Source organism: Dreissena polymorpha, chromosome 9, assembly GCF_020536995.1.
Source record: "Dreissena polymorpha isolate Duluth1 chromosome 9, UMN_Dpol_1.0, whole genome shotgun sequence".
In the NCBI taxonomy this organism is placed as follows: domain Eukaryota; kingdom Metazoa; phylum Mollusca; class Bivalvia; order Myida; family Dreissenidae; genus Dreissena; species Dreissena polymorpha.
Window position 1 is genome coordinate 16610166 of NC_068363.1, and position 23681 is coordinate 16633846.

General features: G+C 31.1%; 1 protein-coding gene across 2 annotated transcripts in view; it reads left to right on the forward strand.

Moving 5' to 3' along the window:
• The window catches only part of LOC127844886 (mucolipin-3-like), an 85511-nt gene that overhangs the window by 57188 nt on the left and 4642 nt on the right, over positions 1 to 23681 (forward strand). For both annotated transcript variants that reach the window (XM_052375432.1, XM_052375433.1), the window contains 3 exons: positions 18809 to 18931; positions 19288 to 19509; positions 19772 to 22513. In XM_052375432.1, coding sequence (XP_052231392.1) covers positions 18809 to 18931; positions 19288 to 19509; positions 19772 to 19993 — 567 coding nt within the window. In that variant the 3' untranslated portion in view covers positions 19994 to 22513. The remainder of the gene's footprint in view (positions 1 to 18808; positions 18932 to 19287; positions 19510 to 19771; positions 22514 to 23681) is intronic.

A 23681-nucleotide genomic window follows, 5' to 3' on the forward strand; every position in this document is an offset into this window, starting at 1 on the left:
AACGAATGATTTGATTTTCGTTATTATAAGAGCCTTGTTTTGTTATTAAACAACATTGTCTGAAACCATAGACAAATGCAAAAAAGTTTCAAAATTCACAGTGGCTACTAAGAAGCTCAAAACTATAATGGTTGGTACCTGAAAGTGTTGTTTTTTATTTCCATCAAATGTGCATGCTTTATTCATGACAAAGTCAAAAAGTACTGTATTTATACACTTTTTGAGTATGCGAATAATTGTTGGTTTAGTAATAAGGAAAGTTAATTGATAGCATTATTTTATGTCAAATTGTACCATCTGATTTTGCAGTCATCATGAAGCTACACTTTTACACCACCTTAATAATCGAACATATCCCATTTATATTTCGTGTGAAGATCAACATCAGTGCAAGGTCATTTCTAACTTTTCTTTGCAAGCGATGCTATCTAGATGTAATAGTTGGAAGTGTTTATCGCGTGTACTCAGGTGGGCAGCTTGACAACTTTGCAGCCATCTTGTCTTTGTTTAAGATTTGACTACCATGTTAATCTGACAAGTGTTGCGCAAATAATGTAACAAATCTTGTTAAGTATATTGAAAGTTCTCAAACGTGTGGACTACCTGTTTTTGCAAATCATCTTCGATAGTTTCATAAAACAAAACATCCAGGTAAATTGTATGTTTTTAAAGTGTATTGAGTGTAATCCATAAATTATAGAAAGCTAATAAATGAAAATTGATTTAAAAAATGATTTGATGACTAATGCAAGTTTTGTTACGCTGAGTTTTCCTTACAAGGTACAAATGATCTTAGATGGTGTTATTGATTGTTTTATTTATTTTTTCTCAAAAACGATGTATTAATATTACATTATAGTAATAATATAAAAACATATACTACATGCATTTCTGAACATTACAGCACTGTCATTAAGTAGCATTATAAAAAATTTCCATTTAAGTTTCATATGTCTAGAAACTACATGGCTGCAAACGGGTATAAAGTGCACCGAATGCAAAAATGAGCTCTTAGTTGATTGATTTCTATGTTAATCACATTTAGCTCATGTGCGTAATAACAGATTTCAAAATTCATCTTTCTTATTTTGTGTAACTATATTACAGTTTGGTTTTTGATATTGAAACTTAAATGTCACTTACATATTTACAAGGTGTCCGTCCGAGAAAAAATGTCAATCAATAAGATTTTTCCAAAGGGTATCACTCACTTAAACATATTTGCTACTTGGCCGTTTACAAAAACATTTCAATCAATTAATTTGTTTTATACGGTGTCTCTTACTTTAATATAATATTGAAACTTATCGAGACTACATTGAATGCCTTAAACTATTTTTAATTCATGACGATTAGCTCGTCAAAAGCCATTAAAATTAAAAAAAAATGCATAGTCTGAATTCGAGGTGAAGTCATCAAACTTATGAATGTTTTTTAAGCATCTATTTATTAATTTGAAGTAATTAAATTTAATATTACTATGTGATATTGTTATCATTTGATTTCATAGATACATGTAGCTATTATAGCTATGTTAATTGGATGACAATACATTTAATTTTAAAATTACATTACGACAAATATGCATTCTTGTTCTTGTTATTGCAGGATGGAATCACCACTGGATCTGCAAGGTAGCGTTTAGTTTTAATTTGTGCCTAATAAACCATACCGAGTGATTACGTTTACATTATATAGCACCGACTTAATCGGGTCAATATTGACAATTAATTTAAAGAACAGGAATATTCGCAAAATTTATATTTTGTAATATTTAAATGAATAATTTATTTTGTAAAATTGCTTCCAAAATTATGTTCATGCTTCTCTATACATTATTTAATGTATTGTTATTGATAGGGTCTTTGCATTACGTCAGTATCGTCCATCCTATATAAAGTATATGAAGCAGTGAGGTCAGAACGTCTCTAAATACAAGTATTTTTATATTACTGGACATTCTAATTGAGAAACATATTCAAAATGTAACAAGACACGTGTATATATATTGTTTAATTGAGTAACATATTCATAATGTAACAAGACACGTTTATATATATTGTTTTAAAATGAGTAGCATATTTATAATGTAACAAGACACGTGTATATATATATATATATATATATATATATATATATATATATATATATATATATATATATATATATATATGTATTTAAATTGAGTAAAATATATGTTATCATATATATATGCAAGTGTCTTGTTACATTTTGAATATGTTACTCAATTAAAATGTTCAGTAATATAAAAATACTTGTCAAGTATCCAAGTGTCTATATATTTTTATATAATATGTTTTTCATAAAACAAAGGATTACAAGTTTTATTTCGATTAGAATGTTCCATATCAGTAAGATGTAACTGTCTGTCTGTCGTAACCATTAACATTATATCTTCAATTGATTTTGTTTGTTTACTATGGAATATATTGTCAAATACTCGCTGCATTATTGAGTAGTATAGAGTTCTATACGTTAACAGAAATTAAAACGCTGTTAAATAGCAAACATCGATTTAAACGACTAAATGAACGAAAATACATACATGTTCTTGTATTTTGTAAATGCATTTATGCATTAACTAATTCAAAACGGTTTGAAGGTTAAACCGTCATTGCTTTGTAGCAATCTACGTTTACAGTAAGCCACATGGTTCCTATTATCGAAATCGCACTTTCAACGAATGTTATACATTATTGCTTTATAATCTTCAGGGAAGGATGAACAAGCCCCTTCACTTCCGAAGGTAATATTTCACAATGATTCGGACATAAATGCATTTTCTTATCATGTCAAAACACTATATTTTCTTAACGTGTAGAGATCGACGTTGTTTAGTAGTTAAATTAACTGGTCATATGCATACATGTTTATTCAGACTTACAAATGTAATCCAATAAGTTATGAATGACCTTAAATTATATGACAATAATGTTTTGGAAAAAAAATCAAGTTTCGTTTATTATTTCCTTTCGTGCAACTTAACTCAATAATTATATGAAATGTTCAAACTATCCATGATTTTAGACTGGTTTAATATCTTCTGTGATTGTCGACTTATCAAATGAAACAGAACTGAGTGGCAGCATGAACCCCTTGAGAAAATCACAAGCAATCGGTCTTAAGGTAAAATGTAAAGTAAAAAATACCATTGGACTTTAAAGCCATTTTAAAGGATTTGACAATGTTTTCATTTAATGCAATGATTTGTTTGAGACTACGGAATTATGCTAGTAAGCTAGCCACTTTTAAGCTTGATAACGAATGTCTTGCACGAGTATTTTTGTTCTTACAATATAAAGAAGTGAAACTCCAACATGAATTAGGAAGAAAACATATTTGCACTCACGTTGACAATTTAGAGTTAGCGAAAAGTGTTACCCATAAGTGATTATTCTAATTGATTCATAGATAAATTATTTCAAGACCTCGCTTGGGATAGTATATGTGGTTCTTTTAGTCAAGATCGCAGTTTCTTAAATAGAAAATGCTTTACTCTCTACAAACTAGAGTTAAAAATACAATCAATATAAATTATTGATATATGATATAATTTATTGATACATATTTTATAGAGCTTTTCTTCGTATCTGTCTAAGGTTATGATCTATGTTTCTTAATATATTCAGCGGGAATACTTACTGTCGATAGAATGGTGTACATTTTTATGATTAAGGATATTCACACATACAAAAACCGTTTAATATCTTTATGAACCAGTTTAATGTGTGAGTGTTTTAATCTTAATGATATAGCCTGGTGATACCGTCTACCACATTAATAAGCTTTCGTCCTCAAACATTATTTTTTGTAATAAATAAATCAAAGAAACTACGTACCATTTACATAAATTTACTTTAATTTTCTTGTAGCAATAAGAAGTAAGTTAGATTTGTTTATGTAACCTATCTGGATTGTTGCTAGAATAAACTTCAGCTTTGACATTAGTTGAAGTTACATATGTAAAGGTTACTTGAACAAAATACTTAGTGGTTGGAATTTAATGCATTTTTAGGTATTTATATAATACAAATAAACGAACACATAAAAAATGAATTTAAATAATAACATAAAACCAGAAATCAACAATAAACTACATGTTTCCAATTAGTTTTTTTATCATCTTGTCTTTTTGTGGATTGAAATTGGTGATGATAGTGTGCTGAAAATAAGGAACTTATAAGACAATACATTAACAAAAAAACTCAATTGCAGTCCTTATATATGTGTAAAGAGTAAGACAGTTACTTGTGGATGTTTGGAAATATACAGATTCAGCCTTAATCAGTGACTTGTAATATTAAAAATTACTGTTTTCCATACGAACAGTTGGAACGTCAACGTCATAACTTTTCGAGGTTTACGAAATATTTTTTTCAAAAATCGTCACCTTTTAGAATCAGGGGTGTCGAGTATAAGTGACACATGGCTATTTTCACTTTCAATGTCAACGTCATAATGGTAATTGAATTGAAACTAAAGCGGACTGTTTTTAAATTATTCTTTTCCACTGAATTACGTTACTGCAGTATATTAAAAAAGCATACCATAGACAATTTATATTTATATGACGGTTCTTGGCGAAGTACAGGAACCGACATATCTATCTTACAGATAATATTGTAAATTAAATTCAAAGAACTTTTTTATATCCCTGCTTATACTATCCCCCTTATCGTTGGCAATGCGATATGTAGCGTATTAAGAACAATCAATAATATATTTATGTAATAACTAATGCGGATGAATTGAGGGAAGGCGGAATTTTTAAACACTGCAGGCATGTATGTTCATTAATGTACTAGTCAGTGCTAGAATTTATTTTCTGCATAGATGATTGTCTAAATATGATAAATAACAAAATATGTGTTGTTAAGATTTAGTTAATGTATAATTATTATTCAAATAAGTTGCTTTATTTTATTAGATTGACGGGATGGACAATACCAGTATCAAATTTTGGATTTGTCTGCTAGTGTTTAGTCCGTTAAAGTGGTATCGTGGCACCTTATGGATCAGCATACCACACATTATTGTTTTCGGCATAAATCTAGTCAAACTTGTGGTGACTACCGTAGCGGTAATGTTCTTATATAAATATATACATTGAATATTAAATATTGATGCAGTAATATGCAGTTGATCCTGATGCTGTGTTTATACTTTAACATGTATTTGTATACTTACTTGATGCAATTATTTTAATTTAAATAATCTTTATAAGTGTCTATTGCATTTTACAGATCGTCAGATGTAACAAATAGCTAGCTTATTTGATAATCCTTTCATCTTTGTAAAAAAGTAAACCTTATTATAATAATGCTTATTTAATCGATATGTATGCTGATCTACTGCGGCATAAGATAATGAGATAATTTTCGTGTAAAAAAAATAACCAGTTATATGAAAATTTCTTAATTGTGTGCAAATGTTTAATGTCTGCGAAAATAAATTGTATAACTCCATTAAAGCGAAATTCTTAAAATAAAGAAGTCCGAGAAAATCTTAAACAGTTTCATCTTCGTGTTCGTGCTTCTCTATGGGAAAACTGATGCTTTAACGTCCGATTTTAACATTTCTGACCAAGCTTCTGCAACAATAAACTAATTATAGTTCTGATAACAAAACACGCCACAGGGCATGTTCGTACGCACTGTGAGGACAATATCAATCTGGCCTATTGCCCATTTGTGTGATCGATTGATTTTTTTTTATATAATATGCTTTCCGATTGTTGCAAACATTAGGTAACGTTAATAACAGTTGTAATAATGACAGTTATGTATCGAGAGGATTATAGATTTGCCGCTTAATTCAGATGACACGTTTTTTAAGATGACAGCCAGGCCAAGTTCGACTGCATTTCGCAAAAAGTAGCTAATTATATTGACTTCGTCCTCAGTGTTAATAAGAATTTTACTGTTTCTTTGTTGAAATCTTTTTAGGTTAAATACGTAAGATTTTTATACGTTCAATCGAAAGAATCGCTTTTACTAATCTTAGTTGCGTCGGCTGCTGGGAGCTTGCGATCGTAGATGAGACCTGAAATCCACGTGCGTCCGACGAACGTTTTTGTTTAAAACATCTCATCGCTCGTTCGACGTTAAGTTGACAAAAAGTTGTTTACATGGAGTTTTTCCTCCTTAATACTCCGAATATTGATCTTTGAATACATAAACATATGTAATGGAAACATACCGACCACATCGCATTGACATTATTCGAATAATTATGATTTGGTAATTATTGTTCGAAGTTATCATACACACAATACCATCAAATGATGCCTCAGGATTATATCAATTAGCTAGTCTACTTTCATTAGAAATAATAATCATTCAATAAATAATATATTACATTTACACCAATCGATTCAGGGTGTTCAATAACACAAATTGTCTTTAAACGAACTATTTAGTAGTGCAATTGACGCCATTTGCTTTCATTCGAACTGGTATCTTTTTTAATTAATTGAAATATTTTATTCATTGAAATATTATTTGGAATGGAACTTATAGATTTTTTTAAACCGTTTTGGCGATTGTTTTAATATTGTATAACTTAACAATTGTTAACTTTATGTCAGTGACTTTGCCTACCAATTGGATTTGATTATTTAATTATTCAATCCGACATTTTTTAGTATTATACTTGAATATAGATTGTACAGTTGCAACATTGTTATGTACTACCAAAAAGTTTATGTTCCTGTCTGATAACATATATATGCAAATCAATTTAATATTTATTGAAACACATGTTCAAAATATTAATTTCAACGATTTTCTTTAAACCAGGCAACCGAACAATTTCAAAAAAAAAAACATCTCGATCCAAGTCATTATACATTTTTTTTAGAACTAACAAACGTTAACGACGATTTTATGAACAAGCGCTTTTCTTATTATTTTTAGGTATTAAATTTTGGGGGATGCCGAGAGCAATTAAGCGATGTCATATCGCACGGTCAGTTGGTTTTAAAGCACAACTAACTTAAAGGCTGGTCTGCAGGTAAGAATTCACACATGTCTCGCCATTAAGTGTTTGTATACAATAATATGCCAATAGTTTTTCTTTAAAATCACAATTCATTTCGATAACTGGCTAACCATCTACCCTATATCTATATAACTTCTCTAATGACAAGTCTTACAGGGAATGCCTTTATGTGATTAGGGGCCAAAGGTAAAATTGTCAATCGTCATCGTTTATGACAAATTTGAGCATAAACATACTGCGATACTTTGATTGTTTTTTTTCCATAATACGTGGAGGCATAAGGTCCATATGTTTACATTGATACACATTTTACCTTCAGCCTAAAATATTGAAACAGTGTTTCATTAGTTTATTAAAACGGTTACCAAACGTACTTAAATCGCAATTCTTCTATAATGTTCTCAAGTTAACTGAATGACCATTTTTGTGCAATGAAAAATAAACAAAGAACCTGGAATATATCCATGGAAAATATTTAATTTAAAGCCCATGTGATGACTTTTAGAAATTTTTATGTTTTTTTATTGATACGAAGTTTACGAAGAATCGTGAGAATCATACCATCAGGGTCTGCTGATCGGCCACTTTTTAATTAGCCAAGTTTACTTAATAAAGCACATGAAATTTCATCTTTAACTCATCAAACATTACACGTAACTCACCATCCAAATACCGTTCATCGCAATATAACTCATCCTCGTCCGGCTGCAATAATTGCATGTGGATCATTGACTGCTTTAAATATACAAAAAAGTGGTGTGCTGTGATTTTCTTATAAGATCTATTCTGTTTCACTTTATTATTTACCTATGTCCAATATGATTAAGTATTAAAGTATCTACGTTACTCTATTTGTTGTGCTCCTTTTCATAGTATTTTTTCTTATATATTATTTATATTTACTTCTAGCAGTTACCATAAAGTTTCTTTTTTCCTCAGACTTGTCGCGACCTTTTTTTTCTTGATCATTTATCGAAATCAGACATTTTTAAACAATCTTAACCCAACAAATTATAAGAAATGATTGTATTGCTTTTTTCTTTCACGGTTTAGTCTACAGTATATTTTAGAAAAATAAGATAATCATGCATCGTCAATTAAATCAGCATCGAAACCTATCATTAATATCGATGCTTGATGCACCATTTTGCATATCAGTGCAAATATTTTGCAAAATGTCTGTATCATTTTTTTGCGAGAAAGTGAATATTGGCATCTTTTTTTTTAAACAAAATGAATAGGAGTGCAATCATTAGTAATGTCTTGTGATTGAATTACAAAACGATTTAAAACACTTACATAGAAGATTTTACAACAAAATAATCAGACATAATATTCGGTTCAAATAGTTCAAATAGAATTATTCAATCAAAGAGAGACGGCGCACACTAAACTAAATCAAAATTTAATTGCTACTTACTAGGATTGTGACACGTGTATTTACATACCTTGTCATTGAATCATTATCTTTCTTTTTTACTTTTAAAACGGTCATTTTACAAATTTTCAATTAACAATTGTCATATGTGTATTTGTCATTTACTTATGTATTTTTTTATTTGTGTGTTTTGCTGTTAAAACCGTATTTGAGCATGTAAGTGCGGTCTTTTAACGGTGTTTTAGTGCGGTTTACTCGCACTTTTCCTGGGCGAGCTTGGTCAATCCATTATTTCTAAGCGATCCACCAGAAATAACTGCACATTAGCGCAAGTCCTTTTTCTTATGTTAACCAGGAGTAGGGGTCTTACTGTCAAAGAAGTTTCATTACAGATCCAAACATACCTAAACTTAATTACCGTGCTAGAATTTAAACTTATTGGATTAATAGTCACTTGCTCTCAAACTGTACTTGTAATGACATTAACCTCAATTAAGCGACCTGTGGTCACAACGACCATCCCGTTTGTTGATGTTTGTTGTTGTATTAATATAATGCTCATAATATATATATATTGTTTACATAATGGTTATTGTAAGTTGGATAAGTAGACGATAAGAACGTATTTTGTTTTCCTTGCACAAAGACGTTTGAAGGGGAACAAGATCTATATGGTTTTTGATTGTTCGTCTTTCCGTCCACCTGGCCGTAAGATTACTTGTCCGCTGTTTTGTTAAAAACTTTTTGATGTATCAAGAACCATTTGACAGTAAGCTAGATCCTATTGCGGGATAAAAAATTGCAACGCAAACATCATAAACATAATACTTTTTTCATACCTGAAAGTTATTGCCCGTGTTATTTCATAATAACATTGCGCACATGGCATATCTCGCAAACTAAGAGGTTTCAGCTATATATGCGATTGGTAGGTGGATCTCGTTAAGGGGAAGTGCAGTGCACATGAGCTATTACACTTGCTCTCATAATTTAGAGTTATTCAACAATTGTATAAAATGTTTGAGCTTTATTTTTGTCCGTATAATATATAAGAAACTTAAAGATGCATCAACCTCAAATTAACTCATCAAGTAGGTTTTATTGATTGGATGTGCACTGCACAATGACCATAATTATTTATCTTTATTTTAAGACTTATTACTTTTTATTAATTTGTATACGTAACCTTTGTCAGGAGTCTTTTTCGGAACATTAGATAAATATGAACTTCAAATTACATTGGTAGACACCTATAATTAGGGCAAAACTCAGTGTTCAAATGCCTATTGTTTCAATATATTTTTGAGTTATTGACGCTTGTTCACTTACATTCTTCAGTTTTATTTGGAACATTTCTTGAAAACTAAAAGAGATAAGAACTTGCAACTAGAGGCATTTCTCATGGAAAGGATGTTTAATAAATAAAAACCAAAACTCCTTCAAATATATCTTTTAGATTTATTGCCTTTGTTGATATTTGTACTTAAAATTTGTCCAATAAATATCTTGGATAATTAAATAAATATCTACTTGAAATTGTATGGGTAAGTATAAATAATTAAGATTTTCAGTGCTTACGAACCGTTTCTTTTGCTCAAATATTTAGAGTTATTTCTCTTTGTTTATTTTCTTTTATAAACAATTTTGATGTGCTTATTTTGAAATCAATAACGGGTTCTAACTAGGAAAAGTTATAAAGGTATTATTAAGGTATCAAATGTAAACTTTAAAGGTAGATATGTCTCATTGGGTAAGTGCGTTGCGGAAAAGCCAGACTCTTGCTTCTATATGTTAGATTTGTTAGTTTAATTCTTAAGTTTTGCCCGAAGCTTATCTTGAAAATTATACGAGCTATCAACTAGCAAATTTATACCTTGAAAGATCTCAGAGGTTGAATGTGCAGTACATATAACAAAAACTCTTCATTCCGTTACTTGCCCTGTGCATATCATGCAAATTAATCAAAATATAAGCTTAAAATTGCATAGGTATGAAGATCTTAGAGAAGGAAAGTATGGTTCACAAGTACCAAAACTTTTTCTTTATAAATTTCAACAGTTATCACCATAGTATGTACTATTGCATGAGCTTTTAAGTAACTTGCTATAGATAGTAGCAAATAAACGTATGTATTTATTAATATGAATTTGAAACGGCCTGGCAAACATACCGTTGTGTCGAGATTTAAATGATACTTTCTTTCCAAATACCGGCCGCTATCTTTAAGGTTTCTTAGAGCCATTACGAACATTTCGTTAGCTTACCTGAGAACTAATATCATGTGGAGAAAAAGCTTGTAAATATAATCAAAACCATATTTATTACCTAATCCTCATGAGATTGTGTCAGAATGTTTTGACCATATACAGCCCAAGTTTGAATTTTGGTCATGGGCTTCTAAAAAACTAGGTCACCGATTCAAATATTTGGGAAAATATGTGTACTATATAAGAAGCGGTACTTATGACTAAATATGGATGAAATTAGGATAGTTATCATTTGACCATATCTAACCAATGTTCGAATCGTGTTCCAGATTTATTTAAATCAATGGCGCTTTTTGATAGCTTACACAAAAACACTTAAAACATCTCCGTTTTTATGGCATTTTGTCGAAATCTCAAGATTGAAAAAAATCAATCAATTTCAAAAGTAGTAAAAAATATGTAAAAGACTCAATTTTGATAAAATTCGGCAAGTTTCTTTGAATTAATATTTTGGCCAAGTTTGAATATTGGTCGATTGGAGTCAAAAACTAGGTCACCAGGTAAACTCTTTGACGTACAGTGACCACAGTTATGTCATTTAGGGAAATCGTGTCCCTCGTGGATTGTTTTAATCATTAGACAATTGTCAAATATTTGACCCCTTTCAAGCACTTATTTGGTGCCAGTAATATCCGCAACATGTTCAGTCGTTTTAAATACTTAACTATATCAATTATATTTAAAGCAATATGAGAAACAGAGTATAATAAACACTTGCAATGTCGATTTTTACATTTCATAAATTTATTATGAAGAAATTTGGTTCGATGATTTATCAATATGGTTTAATAATCTATTTATTTGCATGATCCATACGAACTATTGTAAGAAATTAACTTAACCGAATCATCGAATTAAGCTTATTTATATACCAGTTTATACTGTTTATACAATTGATTCTCAATCGGTTCATGCGCACAACGCTAACATGTCTAAAGTTCTTTGGTAGTGTTTTCTACTTGAACTTATTATTGCGAAGACGGTATCCGCATGAAGCAATTAATAGCGTTGCCTCAACTATAACACTTTATTACGATGTTGTATATTCGCACACGATTTGCGCCCGCGAACTCTACGTTATCGTTGCAATGAAATTTATGCAACGCTGAAAGATCTTTTTAATTTTATCTTTTATTTTTAGATTACGAAACACTTTCTTACCCGCCTTCGCTTGGCCCTTTAGCAGTGTATAACATAGAGGATTTAATTGACAGAATAAACTTTGCAGTCGAAGGGGTAAATACTTAAACTACATATGTAAATAGTAAAAGTTTCTACTTAATTTTATTTAGTGTCTCATAGATGCTTTGAAGGTAAGATTGTGAGTATGTGGGTTATTGTTTGGCATTTTAATTTTATTGCAGTACTACAATATTGAATTCCAAGCTACGGGACACTTCGAGATACTTCCCGAAGACCAATTAGATATGACTTTCAAATACATACTGGCAGACTCCATTACAGAAATCATATGTTAGTTGTTGTTTTTTTCCATTAAAAAGAGATTTATAAAGGAATCATTCACGTGAGAATTGGCATTTTGCATTGTTATCATTCTTTGATATATATTGGATTAAGCATTTGCCTATAGTATTTATGGAATGCAAAAATGAACCACACATAAACATGTAAAACAGGTGACCATTAACAAAGGCGCAGAATACCATGACTAGTTATACAATATTTTCAGGGAATGTTGATGAAATAAATTTCTTGTTTTGAAAATTTTTATATTTTGTTTTTTTGCCATTCTCGAAGCAAACGTCGATCAATATTAAAGGAATTTAATGCACATTTATTTTTCACCGGAAACGGCGGCGCCAATTTTTGTTTAATACTTAGGCAATGAAACATGATAAATAACATAATATTATATTTGTTTAAAGAACCTCTGACTTTCTTTCAAGAACTAAAATATTGCACTTTACTTAATGCTCCTAAAAGTAAGCCATCTATAATTGTAATAACATAGTAAAATTCTTCTATTACAGCGTCAAGCATAGTACCGAGATACGGACTTACACATGTCATCAAAAATGGGCATGTAGTCTACAAATACGATGCATTAAAAGAGCTGGAATATTACAATTTATCGGGCGTATTTAATAAGTATGTGTCCTAATTTAAAAGCTAAGTGTGCTTAAATCTGTTACACACTATTTATCTTTTTGTAAATGTTTTAATACAGACGTTCAGCACAAATAATTGTAGATTCAACAATACATTTATTTCACAATTGCAGCATACTCGATGTAACTTTGACGGCATCTTTGCATTCATTCCGTGTTCCAAGACATGGTGCAGCCATGTGTCTACAGATACAGATAAATGTAAGCTAGTGCTTTAACTAAAACATAATTTAATATTTGTCAGTCATTTTATATTAACCATTAAACATTTAACAATACGGTGTGCGTTTGAAATGCAGCAAAATTTAAAGCAGCATAACATTGGTATGATTGCATTGATCAATATTTAACATGGTGTTTATACAATAAATATAAGTTCTATAAGCAATAATATACTACTGGTACATGTTGTGTTTAAATACACGAAACTGGAAGATCAGTAGTTACGATACATTACGGAACTGGTTTAATCAAATCGATTATATCTTATATGAGCATTAGATGTAATACTGACTCGTAAACAAAACCACATTATTTCTTTCTCACTAGATAGGGTTCACCGATTTTGACTTCAACGGTGAAGTGGACATTAAACTCCAAACTCTCACAACAACAGTTGCATATCAACGCATGAATATCACAGCAACTGGTAGCCTATTCGTGTGTAATGGAAGCAGAAACGAGTTTTATTTAGTAAATAAATCGTCATAAAGTACAGAAGTAGTCTAGAATTGTTACAGAACAGTAATACAATAGCAAATTAAAGATTGTCATTTAATGCAAGGCGTGTGCACAGAAAAAAAGTAAATAAGACGTAACATTGCTTTTTTTATTCAATGCCCTTCTGGCAAATGAGTTGATAGTTTGGCCTCTTTCCTCATATACGTCCGTCCTTCCTGTGCAAACATCTCAACAGTCATCGCTCATAATATCAAACTGGCAATTTTATGATTATTCGCAATCATTTTTACTTCGCACCTAGTCTTGTAATGAATATTGAATATTGCTGGGCCAAGTGTGAGGTTGAGCGCTCTAAAACCGTTAAAAGCCCCCCATACTTTATATTGACCGTTCCACATCTGTATTCTTCTATGTGTGTATGTTGTCTCGTATTGTGCTGTTTCGTAATGTTTTGGCCATTTGATCACTTGCCTTAAATAAAGGATTAACAAATTGATAATATAATAAGAATGCAATACTGCTCCAGCAGCTGGAGTTTCACTTTTTTTATATTGTAGTCTTGCCGCACCTAAAAATCGTTAAATTAAGTTCTTACGTTATTTCGCACGCAAGTTTCATATAATTCTGTCCACCGAAGTGCTTATCTTGTTATTTTGGTGAAGCCCAAATGCATTAAGGAAATATAATGTACATCGTTAAACGACATAATTTATCTGGACTGGACCTTTCTTAAACGAAACTATCATTTTCAATCTAGTTGTTATCAAACAACCAGACACACAATGTTTGCTTCGCTTTTACGTCGCATATTCTTATATATAAAAAAGGTTAAACTATTTTGTTTCAGCGTTTTTGACATCATCTGAAATATGGCCCTTTTAAGCAAAATTAACAATTATTAAAATGTGTGTCGTAAGGGTATTTCTTCGAGAGTAATGAAACTTTATAAAAAAACACAAATTAATCAGCCGGTGAACTTGAGCACTTCTGTAGTTTTGTTTCAGATGCAGTCCTTTATTCTTTCAGTCCATTTAAATACCTAGTGTCAAAAAGACTGTAGAGATTTATAAAATCGAATGTTTTCTTATTTAAGTGCGAAATAGATAAAATATTCATCTTTTCATATGAAATACTTTCTGGATTACATTACCTTATGAATTTATATTTACGATGAGCAGTTTGATAAGAACGATTTAAATATAGAGTTTTTTTATCGCTCTAAGACTAACGTACTGCTTGACATACTGTTTCGAGTTGTTATTATTTTTTAAGTTTCCGTGTTAACATACTTTCAGATGCGGCGATATGTGAAGATAATACAAAGGGGCACACTAGCGTTCTTGTGTGGACTAGTATAACGCTTGTTTTTGATTTCCTGAATATTTGCATTGGATTCATGATTATGTGTTGCTACTTCAATACGGTATGTTATTTTGGCAAAGTAATTTAAATTCCATTTAAAAAGTATATCAGGTCTTCTTATGCATTTTTAAACAGACTATTGTCCTTTATGAATTCAAATACAAAATTTGTAACTCATAGTCTATTACTGGACAAAAAAATCACCTGACAAAATTGCGATCGACTACAGCTTTTTGACGGAATAACTATAACTATGTTTATTAATATTCCCTATTGGATCCTTTTTTGAACCTTTTTAAGAAACGAAGCCACTAATCAATCACGATATAAAGTGTGTAACTAAGTACTTTACGTAATGATTTTTTTAAATTCAAAATTCCACAAACGACCACACTTTTTGTTGAAATTCGTTTGTTTTCTGTTGTTGTTTTTAAGTGTATAAAGACGTCACTTTCAAAGTGATTTCGAACATATACACACATATATATATAAATGTTCGAAATCACTTTGTCACTTTAAAAGCGACGTCTTTATACGCTAAAAAACAACAACAGATCGACTTATAGACTTGTAGATACAATATATATATATATATATATATATATATATATATATATATATATATATATATATATATATATATATATATATATATTTATATATATATATATATATATATATATATATATATATATATATATATATATATATATATATATATATATATATATATATATATATATATATATATATATATATATATATATATTTATATATATATATGTTGTATTTTTTCTACAGGTATTTGTTTTTTTAAATAAGCGAACGACCACACTTCAAAAATTAAGTCGTATGACTGCTTATGTTATCCTAAACGTGGAAAATAAATTATTTGTGTGATCGACTTATAGACTTGTAGATAAAAATACAACATATATATATATATATATTCAAATATTTCAAACATTTTAAGACAGGTAGCATTAATGAGTACCTTTTCACTCGACGTTGTTCTGTCAAAACAAGCTGTGGTCGTACGCATGTGTAGTCACGAGAGATTTTCTGATCCCTCGAATTGTTCTGTGCCATTATCAGACTATTTTGACTGAAATTAATCCTTAGATGAACGTATATACATTTATTGAATATAGTTAAAATGCCATTGAGAATATGAGAAAGTTTCTTTATCTAGCAAGGTATAGCATGTTTCACAGCGCAGCATAAGATAGCATGTAGTTCTTCTTGAGTGCCATGAGCGTTTATGCGTACATACGTTCAGGCTACAGCTCAGAGTTCTTCCTGTTAACCAAACTGTTAATGTGAAAAAATATGTCTCAGGAATGTCTATAAAATCGAGTTAAATCAACCAAATACACCGTAACAAACGCAATACATGTTATCATTTGTGGATAAATACTCAAAACTCAACTTACTACAAAAACCTTTATCAAACCGTAAGCCAAAGTTTTAAATTGAAGATTCGATCTATCTTTCTGAGGATCCGGAAAAAGTCGGTATATTACGATTGGTTGATAAGACACTAGACTTATCTCGCGTAGGGTTTCGGAGATAATCGATAGCGTATTTTCGAATTCGGAAGGCTCGGTTTGAAACTTTGGATTAATATAATTATTATGCAAGCACACTATATCACGTAAGTTGTTTGAATTGGCGCATAAGTGGTGTATGTGTGTGTGTGTGTTTGTGTATGCGATAATACAAATAATGTTGCTAATATTACCGATTAAAGTGACGCCTTGATTCCGGGCGGCACGTTTCTATGAAATATCTCGTTTCTAGTTGCATCTCCCAACGAAACCATATTGTGAGGCTTAGCTATAAAACAAAATCTTTACTTACAAACTACCCAATTATTCCATGTCGGTCGAGAAATGCGAAAGTGTGTTGTCAACAGAATTGGTAGCGTATATGAACATTATTGAGTTCTTCTTGAATCAAAGGGGACTTAAACAGACATGTTAAATGAAATATAAGAAACATTTCAATATAAATCGGCATTTGAACCCAAAAAAGGCGTATGAACTTAAAGCTGATATCAATGTCTGGAATACCTTAAACAATTGATGGCTACGCTGTGGCGCCGTAGTCGTCCATTGCTCATTTGGTTATCCGCTACCGCTGCTGGTTTCCATACATACACGACATATTCCATTTCTTTAATTAGTATTTTTCATAAATTTTACTGTACAAAGAATGGACCCGGTCATTTCCCCTAGACATGTTGTTGAACAAACGAGGTTTATCGTTGTAGTGATCTAATTCATATTACATTCGCAGAGTTATGTTTTTTTTTAATATTTTGTGTTTTTGTTTTAAATCTACAGATTTCCAAATCATTACACCGTCCTTTTTGTAATAATATTTATTTATCATAGATTGTTGTCTGTTTATTCTGAAACATTGCTCGTATTCAATGTTATTGAGCGTAAAATGCATGAGTGTGTTGTTGTTGTTGTTGTTTTCAGGCGAGCGTAGACAATTTCTGGTCATATATTCCGCGATGGTGGTCTTTGCTGTCACTATTAGGAGATGGTTTTATTATCAGAGGCGAGACCTTTCTTCATAATGAAAACAACAAACGGGTAATGATATAAGTTCAAAAGTGTTCAAAGGGCGTTTATGTATACATATATTCTTTTAAATGGAAAAGATTTAGGTGTTAAAGTGTACTTCAACTAAATGTACTGACATTATGTTTTCTTTGTGCGTCTAGGGTGATCAGCAATTATGGTCATTTGATAGAATTGCGTTCTTCTATGGGATAGGCTGTCTCCTATGCTGGATCGGTTCAATGCGGTATTTGAAAATTAACAGAAAATTCTCGGTAAGACTTATAATATTAGATATTTAAAATAACCTGAGTTGAACTATGTGTACTACAGCAGGGAAACACATAGTTCTTAAATCTACGTTTTAAACATAAGATATTTCCAAGCCAGAGCAAATGAAAGGTAAAAGCTCTTGATGAACTTTAAGGGTGCCGCAAAATATCCGTTGACAACTTTGTAAGCCGGTTTACTAACAAACGGTTCATGACAGTCACATTCTGTCATCATTTCAATAAAGCAAACATATGTTGGTAGTCGCTGATATTTCATGTTGCAAAAATTCTAGCACAACGTAAACCGATTTCAGTTTTCAAAAACTATTATCATCGACAATTATGTCAATCATGTCAAGGTATTTTGTTTAGCGGTTGTTTCAAACACTTGCAAAGATTGTATGGCCGGAAGAAGGCCAAATGTTATTAAGCGGAATGCGCGAGTCGCTGGTGCTGTAATTAGGGAGAAGCTTGATTATTGGGGTTCACCACAATATGGTTTAATTTAGAAAGTAAACCATTTATTGTATCGAAGTATTACCGCGCCAGATGCTTAACCGTGTTTGCAGTTTATTATCTCACAACGGTAATATGGGATTTTAGCGTATGATTCACGTTTACATCATTTTACCGTTAGCCTCTCGTAACTATCCATCAATCTTCAATTTTGCTTTGTCAAAAGAGTTTTGTAAATTGCATTTCCAAATTAATTTCGACTGTGCTTGTTTTAACGGTTACTATGTCTTTGTATGTTACTTCTATTAAAATGGTTGAGTGTTATATTTCTTTCTGATCTCATTTGTATTGCTTTATCATTGACAAATTAGAATCTTCATTTAACTTTAAGGATTAAGTATTTCGATTTTTACGACACTTAAATGTATTCATTATTTGTGTGGAAAAAAGCACTGGCGCTTGGCAAATTATTGTATGGTTCTTATTTTAACGTGTCAATATCGCCAGAAGGGATGTATCAATTCTTTGCGTAACGTAAAATAATGCCCCCAAAAATGTGTAATGAGATATCCACCGATTAATACAATAATACGAGTCAGCATCTTTAAAAATAGTCGCAATCTTTATATTTAAGAGATTAACTTAACTGATAAAATGCATGTGTTCCTTACAGCTTCTGTTTCATACCATTTACCACGCGAAATCAAATATTCTGGCCTTTGCATTATGCACAGGAATTCTATTTGTGGGCTATTGGGCGTGTGCCTTTGTGACGCTCGGAGTATATCACCCAAAGGTAGTGTACTGCATAAGTAGACCAGAAAACAAAAGAGAAAATAACAAAAAGTTTCAATACTTCATATTATGTCATTTTGAACATAAATATTGTATGCAGAATATTTTACGTCATATTTATGAATATATTCAGCAAGCAATATGTGCGTTTTTTATAAATACAGGTACAATTTCCACTAACACAAATAATGACATAATCGTTTGATTCTACAATTCAATTTTGGCCGCTTTCAAAGGTACTTTGACAAGTGGGAGTTTGGTTTGAGATTTGTACATCAAGTAGAAGAAATGATTAAAATATGTAATACCAGTAATTGTGTGAATGTTTTCATGTTACATATTGTGTTTATTGACCAGTTTGAAACAAAAAGTCGAGCCGCCATATCGCTATCTGCACTTATGTATGCAGACGACATATTTGGTGCGGTTACTTCTGTGTATTACGAGAACGCTGGAGATGAAAACTGGTTGAGAGCTAGTGTCATGATCGTCATATACAGTTTCGTTTTTCTGTTCACTCTTCTAGCTCTAAACCTCATTATTGCTATGATCAACGCGTCGTATACAAGAATTAATGAGGTAAAGTATTAGGTAAAAAGTATGAGGTAAATATGAAGTAATACGGATATCCAGAAAAGATGCGCAAATGTTGGAGCATCTGTATGGTTCAGAAGTATTATAGCTATTTTTACATTCTTGTTAGATACACTTGTTTCATTTGTATTGTCTGCGTGAGTAAGTTTTCGTTCTATTAATTGTAAGCAGATGTATTTCATTCCTAGTTAGCAATTACTTTGGAATAGATTCTTATTTAATACTGATTGTTGTTTCTATTATATAGATTGGCCAGAATGGCGATTTCACGACCGTTTCAATAGAGACCGTATCAATGTTTCGTTTTTTGAACGGAGAGGATACTCGAAACAGTCACGAAGGAGTTGGAATCTGTGCGTGGCTTTTTGGCAAGCGTTTCTTCTGTCGTGTGACGTTCCGTAAACTAGAATGTCTAAAGACGTCATGGCAATGCTGCTGGAAGTCGAAACGGCAAGCATCTGCTGTATAATTGCGTCTTGCAAATGACTAATGACATGTGATTTCAATCCTAAACATCCTTAGCATTCTTTTGTTCTCTGTAATGTACAACTTAATGCAATACCTAATATAACTAAAAGATGGTATATGTGGTCAGTATCTATCGAACAGCTTATTGATTTTTGAGGGACTTTATGGTTATGCTAATGTGTGTCTGTTCAACGGAGCGTGTCGTTTTACCACACAATTTCTTATCACTGAATAATAGTGGATCTTTTGTCATTGATTGTCAGATTGCTGTACTCTAGATTAACAAAACGCACAGTTTTCAGAAAGTGTGTGCAACAAGAAAAGGCTATAATCGAATATTGTGTATTTTCGAAAATGTTTTAAATTAACATGTCCCCGTGCCCATCTGTGTATTTTATGCATATATGTAAAATTTGTATGTAATAGTACTTTAAAAAATATTTTAAATGTTTGAGGTTTTAACCTAGAAAATAAGACACAATTATAAAGTTTTATACTTAAAAGAATGCTTAACACTTACTGTTAAACTACAAGTTTCATGCGCATCAATGGGTACCAAATATGCATGTAACAATTATGGGTATTTGTTAATTGATTTTTCACAACAGCTAATTCTGTTTTAGAGTGTCTTTTGTCTCAACATTCTATTCGAAAGTCCTGTTGTAAGATCTAATTTTTGTCGAACTTTTGATGACCTGTTAAAATTGTTTTATCCACAAAAAATGTGTAATTAAACTTAAAATCTTTCTTTCGTGACCTATAGTGTATTTATAAAATGCAAGCTGATGATATGTTTGTTTCTTTTTTAGCACAAATTTATGGTAGAAAAAAATGTATTTGTCATTTTTTTACGTACCATTCTCTTGAAAAGAATAGGGAAAGTGTCAGTAAATTATCATTTGAAATTAAAATATTGATTGGTTAAAAACCCAAACATGTGATCCTGGGCCATGTGGAAAAAGCGTATTTATTATTATGGCATGTCATTGTGTTATTCGTACCGGCAATACTTCCTCTTTCGTTGTACAAACGCGTTTTATTTGTGCTATTCAATATTTTAGCCGCTCTTTATGCCTTATGGTCATGTATTAGTATTTGTCTAAAAAGGAATCAGGACAACAATCGCGCATCAATCAGTCCCTTTGATGCTTCTTCGTGTACAAAATGTATATTGCAAAAGAGTTTCAATGTTGCTGTTTTTTGTTGTTGTTGTTTTGTGGGTGTGTTTTCTACGTACTTGTACAACCAATGTTATTCTAAGATATGATCAGATACGAACGAAGAAAAGTCAAAAATAGAAGAGTATTTACAAAAAGAAAACACAACTGAATTAGTTCAATTCAGTGACAATTAACTTATAGCAGTGATAGAAATACATCAGAAGACGTAGTATGGGTTATTTTTGATTCAACGTTAGGGTAGATTAGTATGTTTAAGAAATTATATAGAGGATATTTGTTGGATTCGGTGGATTATCGATTTTAATTCACGAGTGATCATATAAAATAATATTTTCACGAGTGGCGCAGCCACGAGTGAAAATATATATTTTATATGATCACGAGTGAATTAAAATCGATAATCCACCGAACCCAACAAATTTTCTTTTTATTTTATGCTTTTTTTTTCACAGTTTACATACATTGTTAAAGGGTTTAACTAAAGAATTTCGCTTGGAAAATGACGTCATTTCGTCAAAAAAATGACGTCATTTAACATAAACAGTGAAAATTATCGATAATTTTCACTGATAATTTTCATTGTTTGAAACAGTGAAATTATCAGTTTTAATTCACTGATATTTCTCTATAAACCACCGGAAAGCATAAAATAAATTTTTCTATCATGGTTTGTTGTCGATTCTAACACGGAACGCGACTTGTTTTCTATAGACAAAGAAGGAAATCAAGTGTGGGTTATTCTGCAATAACTTATGGGCGGAGCTTAATGTTTCGAAAATAGTTCGGAATAAATAAAGAAAATATTGCAGTAAAATGCACGTGCTAAAACCCGCTCTAAAAGAAATGTAATAAATGTAGCATGTATATAAATGTAATGAAACAACAAATTGTATATTTGGTGATAAGTGGCATAACCACGCCTACAAAGAATGTTATTTGTTAGGAAACGTAATTCAGAAAACATTTATAGCTTGTCAGCTTTTCAGTTGCATCAATGAGCGTGATAAAAATCTTGTACGAAAATGCGCTGGATATTTCGTCTTTTTCATACAATTTCTCGGCTCATAATTAATGACATGCTTTAAAAATTTCCACAATATAGCATGAATATGTCCTTTAAACACTGGCACAATTGGTGGTTTGTAATCCGTTTATTGAATTCAAATTATTCCCCTTGAATGACAATGTTTCGTTTGAGCAGTTCACAGGTAGCGCAACCTGTCTCGTAGTGTTCATTTTCAATGGCTATTAAACGCTGTAAATCAAAATGACATCGTGTACTGTTGGATGTCTTCAATCGAAGAAGGTTTGGAAATGATATTTCCACATGCTTAAAATAGGTAAGTGAAAGATATATGTGTATTTTGGTATAATAATTTGCAGAAATGTGTACCTTGTCATAATTTATATGTGCTATTATTAATCTTAGGGATACAACTGCACCATTTTTATTATAAACTTTGGCACTTAATAAGAAATAACTATATGTACGCTGAATTCGTAACTAACATTGACAGGAATTTCCAATAAAAAGGTATTTTAAATGCAAGTGTGGGTAGTTAAAGGTCTAGCACTTGTCACGGTATTACTTCAAGTGGTAGTTATTTATTAATTACCAGTAATTTATAGCATAAAGGCATCACACATGTACAATAATTTTGAATGTTATCCTGGGCAGATACAATTAAACGTTAAATGAAGAGTTTAATTCATTGATTTTCAAACATGTTATTTTACATTATATACATTCTGTTCACAAACACAAAGTCGGTTGTGCTGTATCAAAAAGGCAGCATTAGGCTCTCAGTGTCTATCCTTCCGTCACACTTTCGTGAGGATACACACTCCTAAAGAATTTTCACCAATCTGCTCCAAGTTTAAATACAAAATGCTTTCATAAGACAAGAGCTCACTGACTAATTTTAGAAAGTTTGCGACTCATTTATTTACAGTTTGGAACTGTTCGCAGCTCATTTTTTCACAAAATGAGGGGGACAAGGCCGCTTAAAAAAAAACAGGAAGAGAAGTCATGTACTATCATGTCCAAATATGCATTTTTTGTTGTAAAATATCCAAGTCAACGTTTTAAAGCGTAATTATACGATTTTTATATGTGTTAAATTTTGATATATTGATACAAATATGTTATAATAACACACAATATGCAAGAAAAATGATACATTTAAGACGAATTTCATAAAATACAGCAAATACAAATTATCGCCCGAGCCTATTGTGACGAAGATAATTCGTACATATTTTCCTGTAATAACCGATGCATTCGTCTTTTTAGTAAGTGTTCGGGTGTCGTATGAACCAATATCGATGCAGTATTTCAAATGAACCGTTAAACTAAATTTAGATTCGCATCGTACATGCATAATATACATGCTGCGAATTCGGCTGTACAGCCTTTTTCGATTTCAGAATTAAATATGGCTTATTTAGCATTTTGGCGACACATGTTCTTCTTAACTTTTATTTTAGTTTATATTGAAATATATGTAT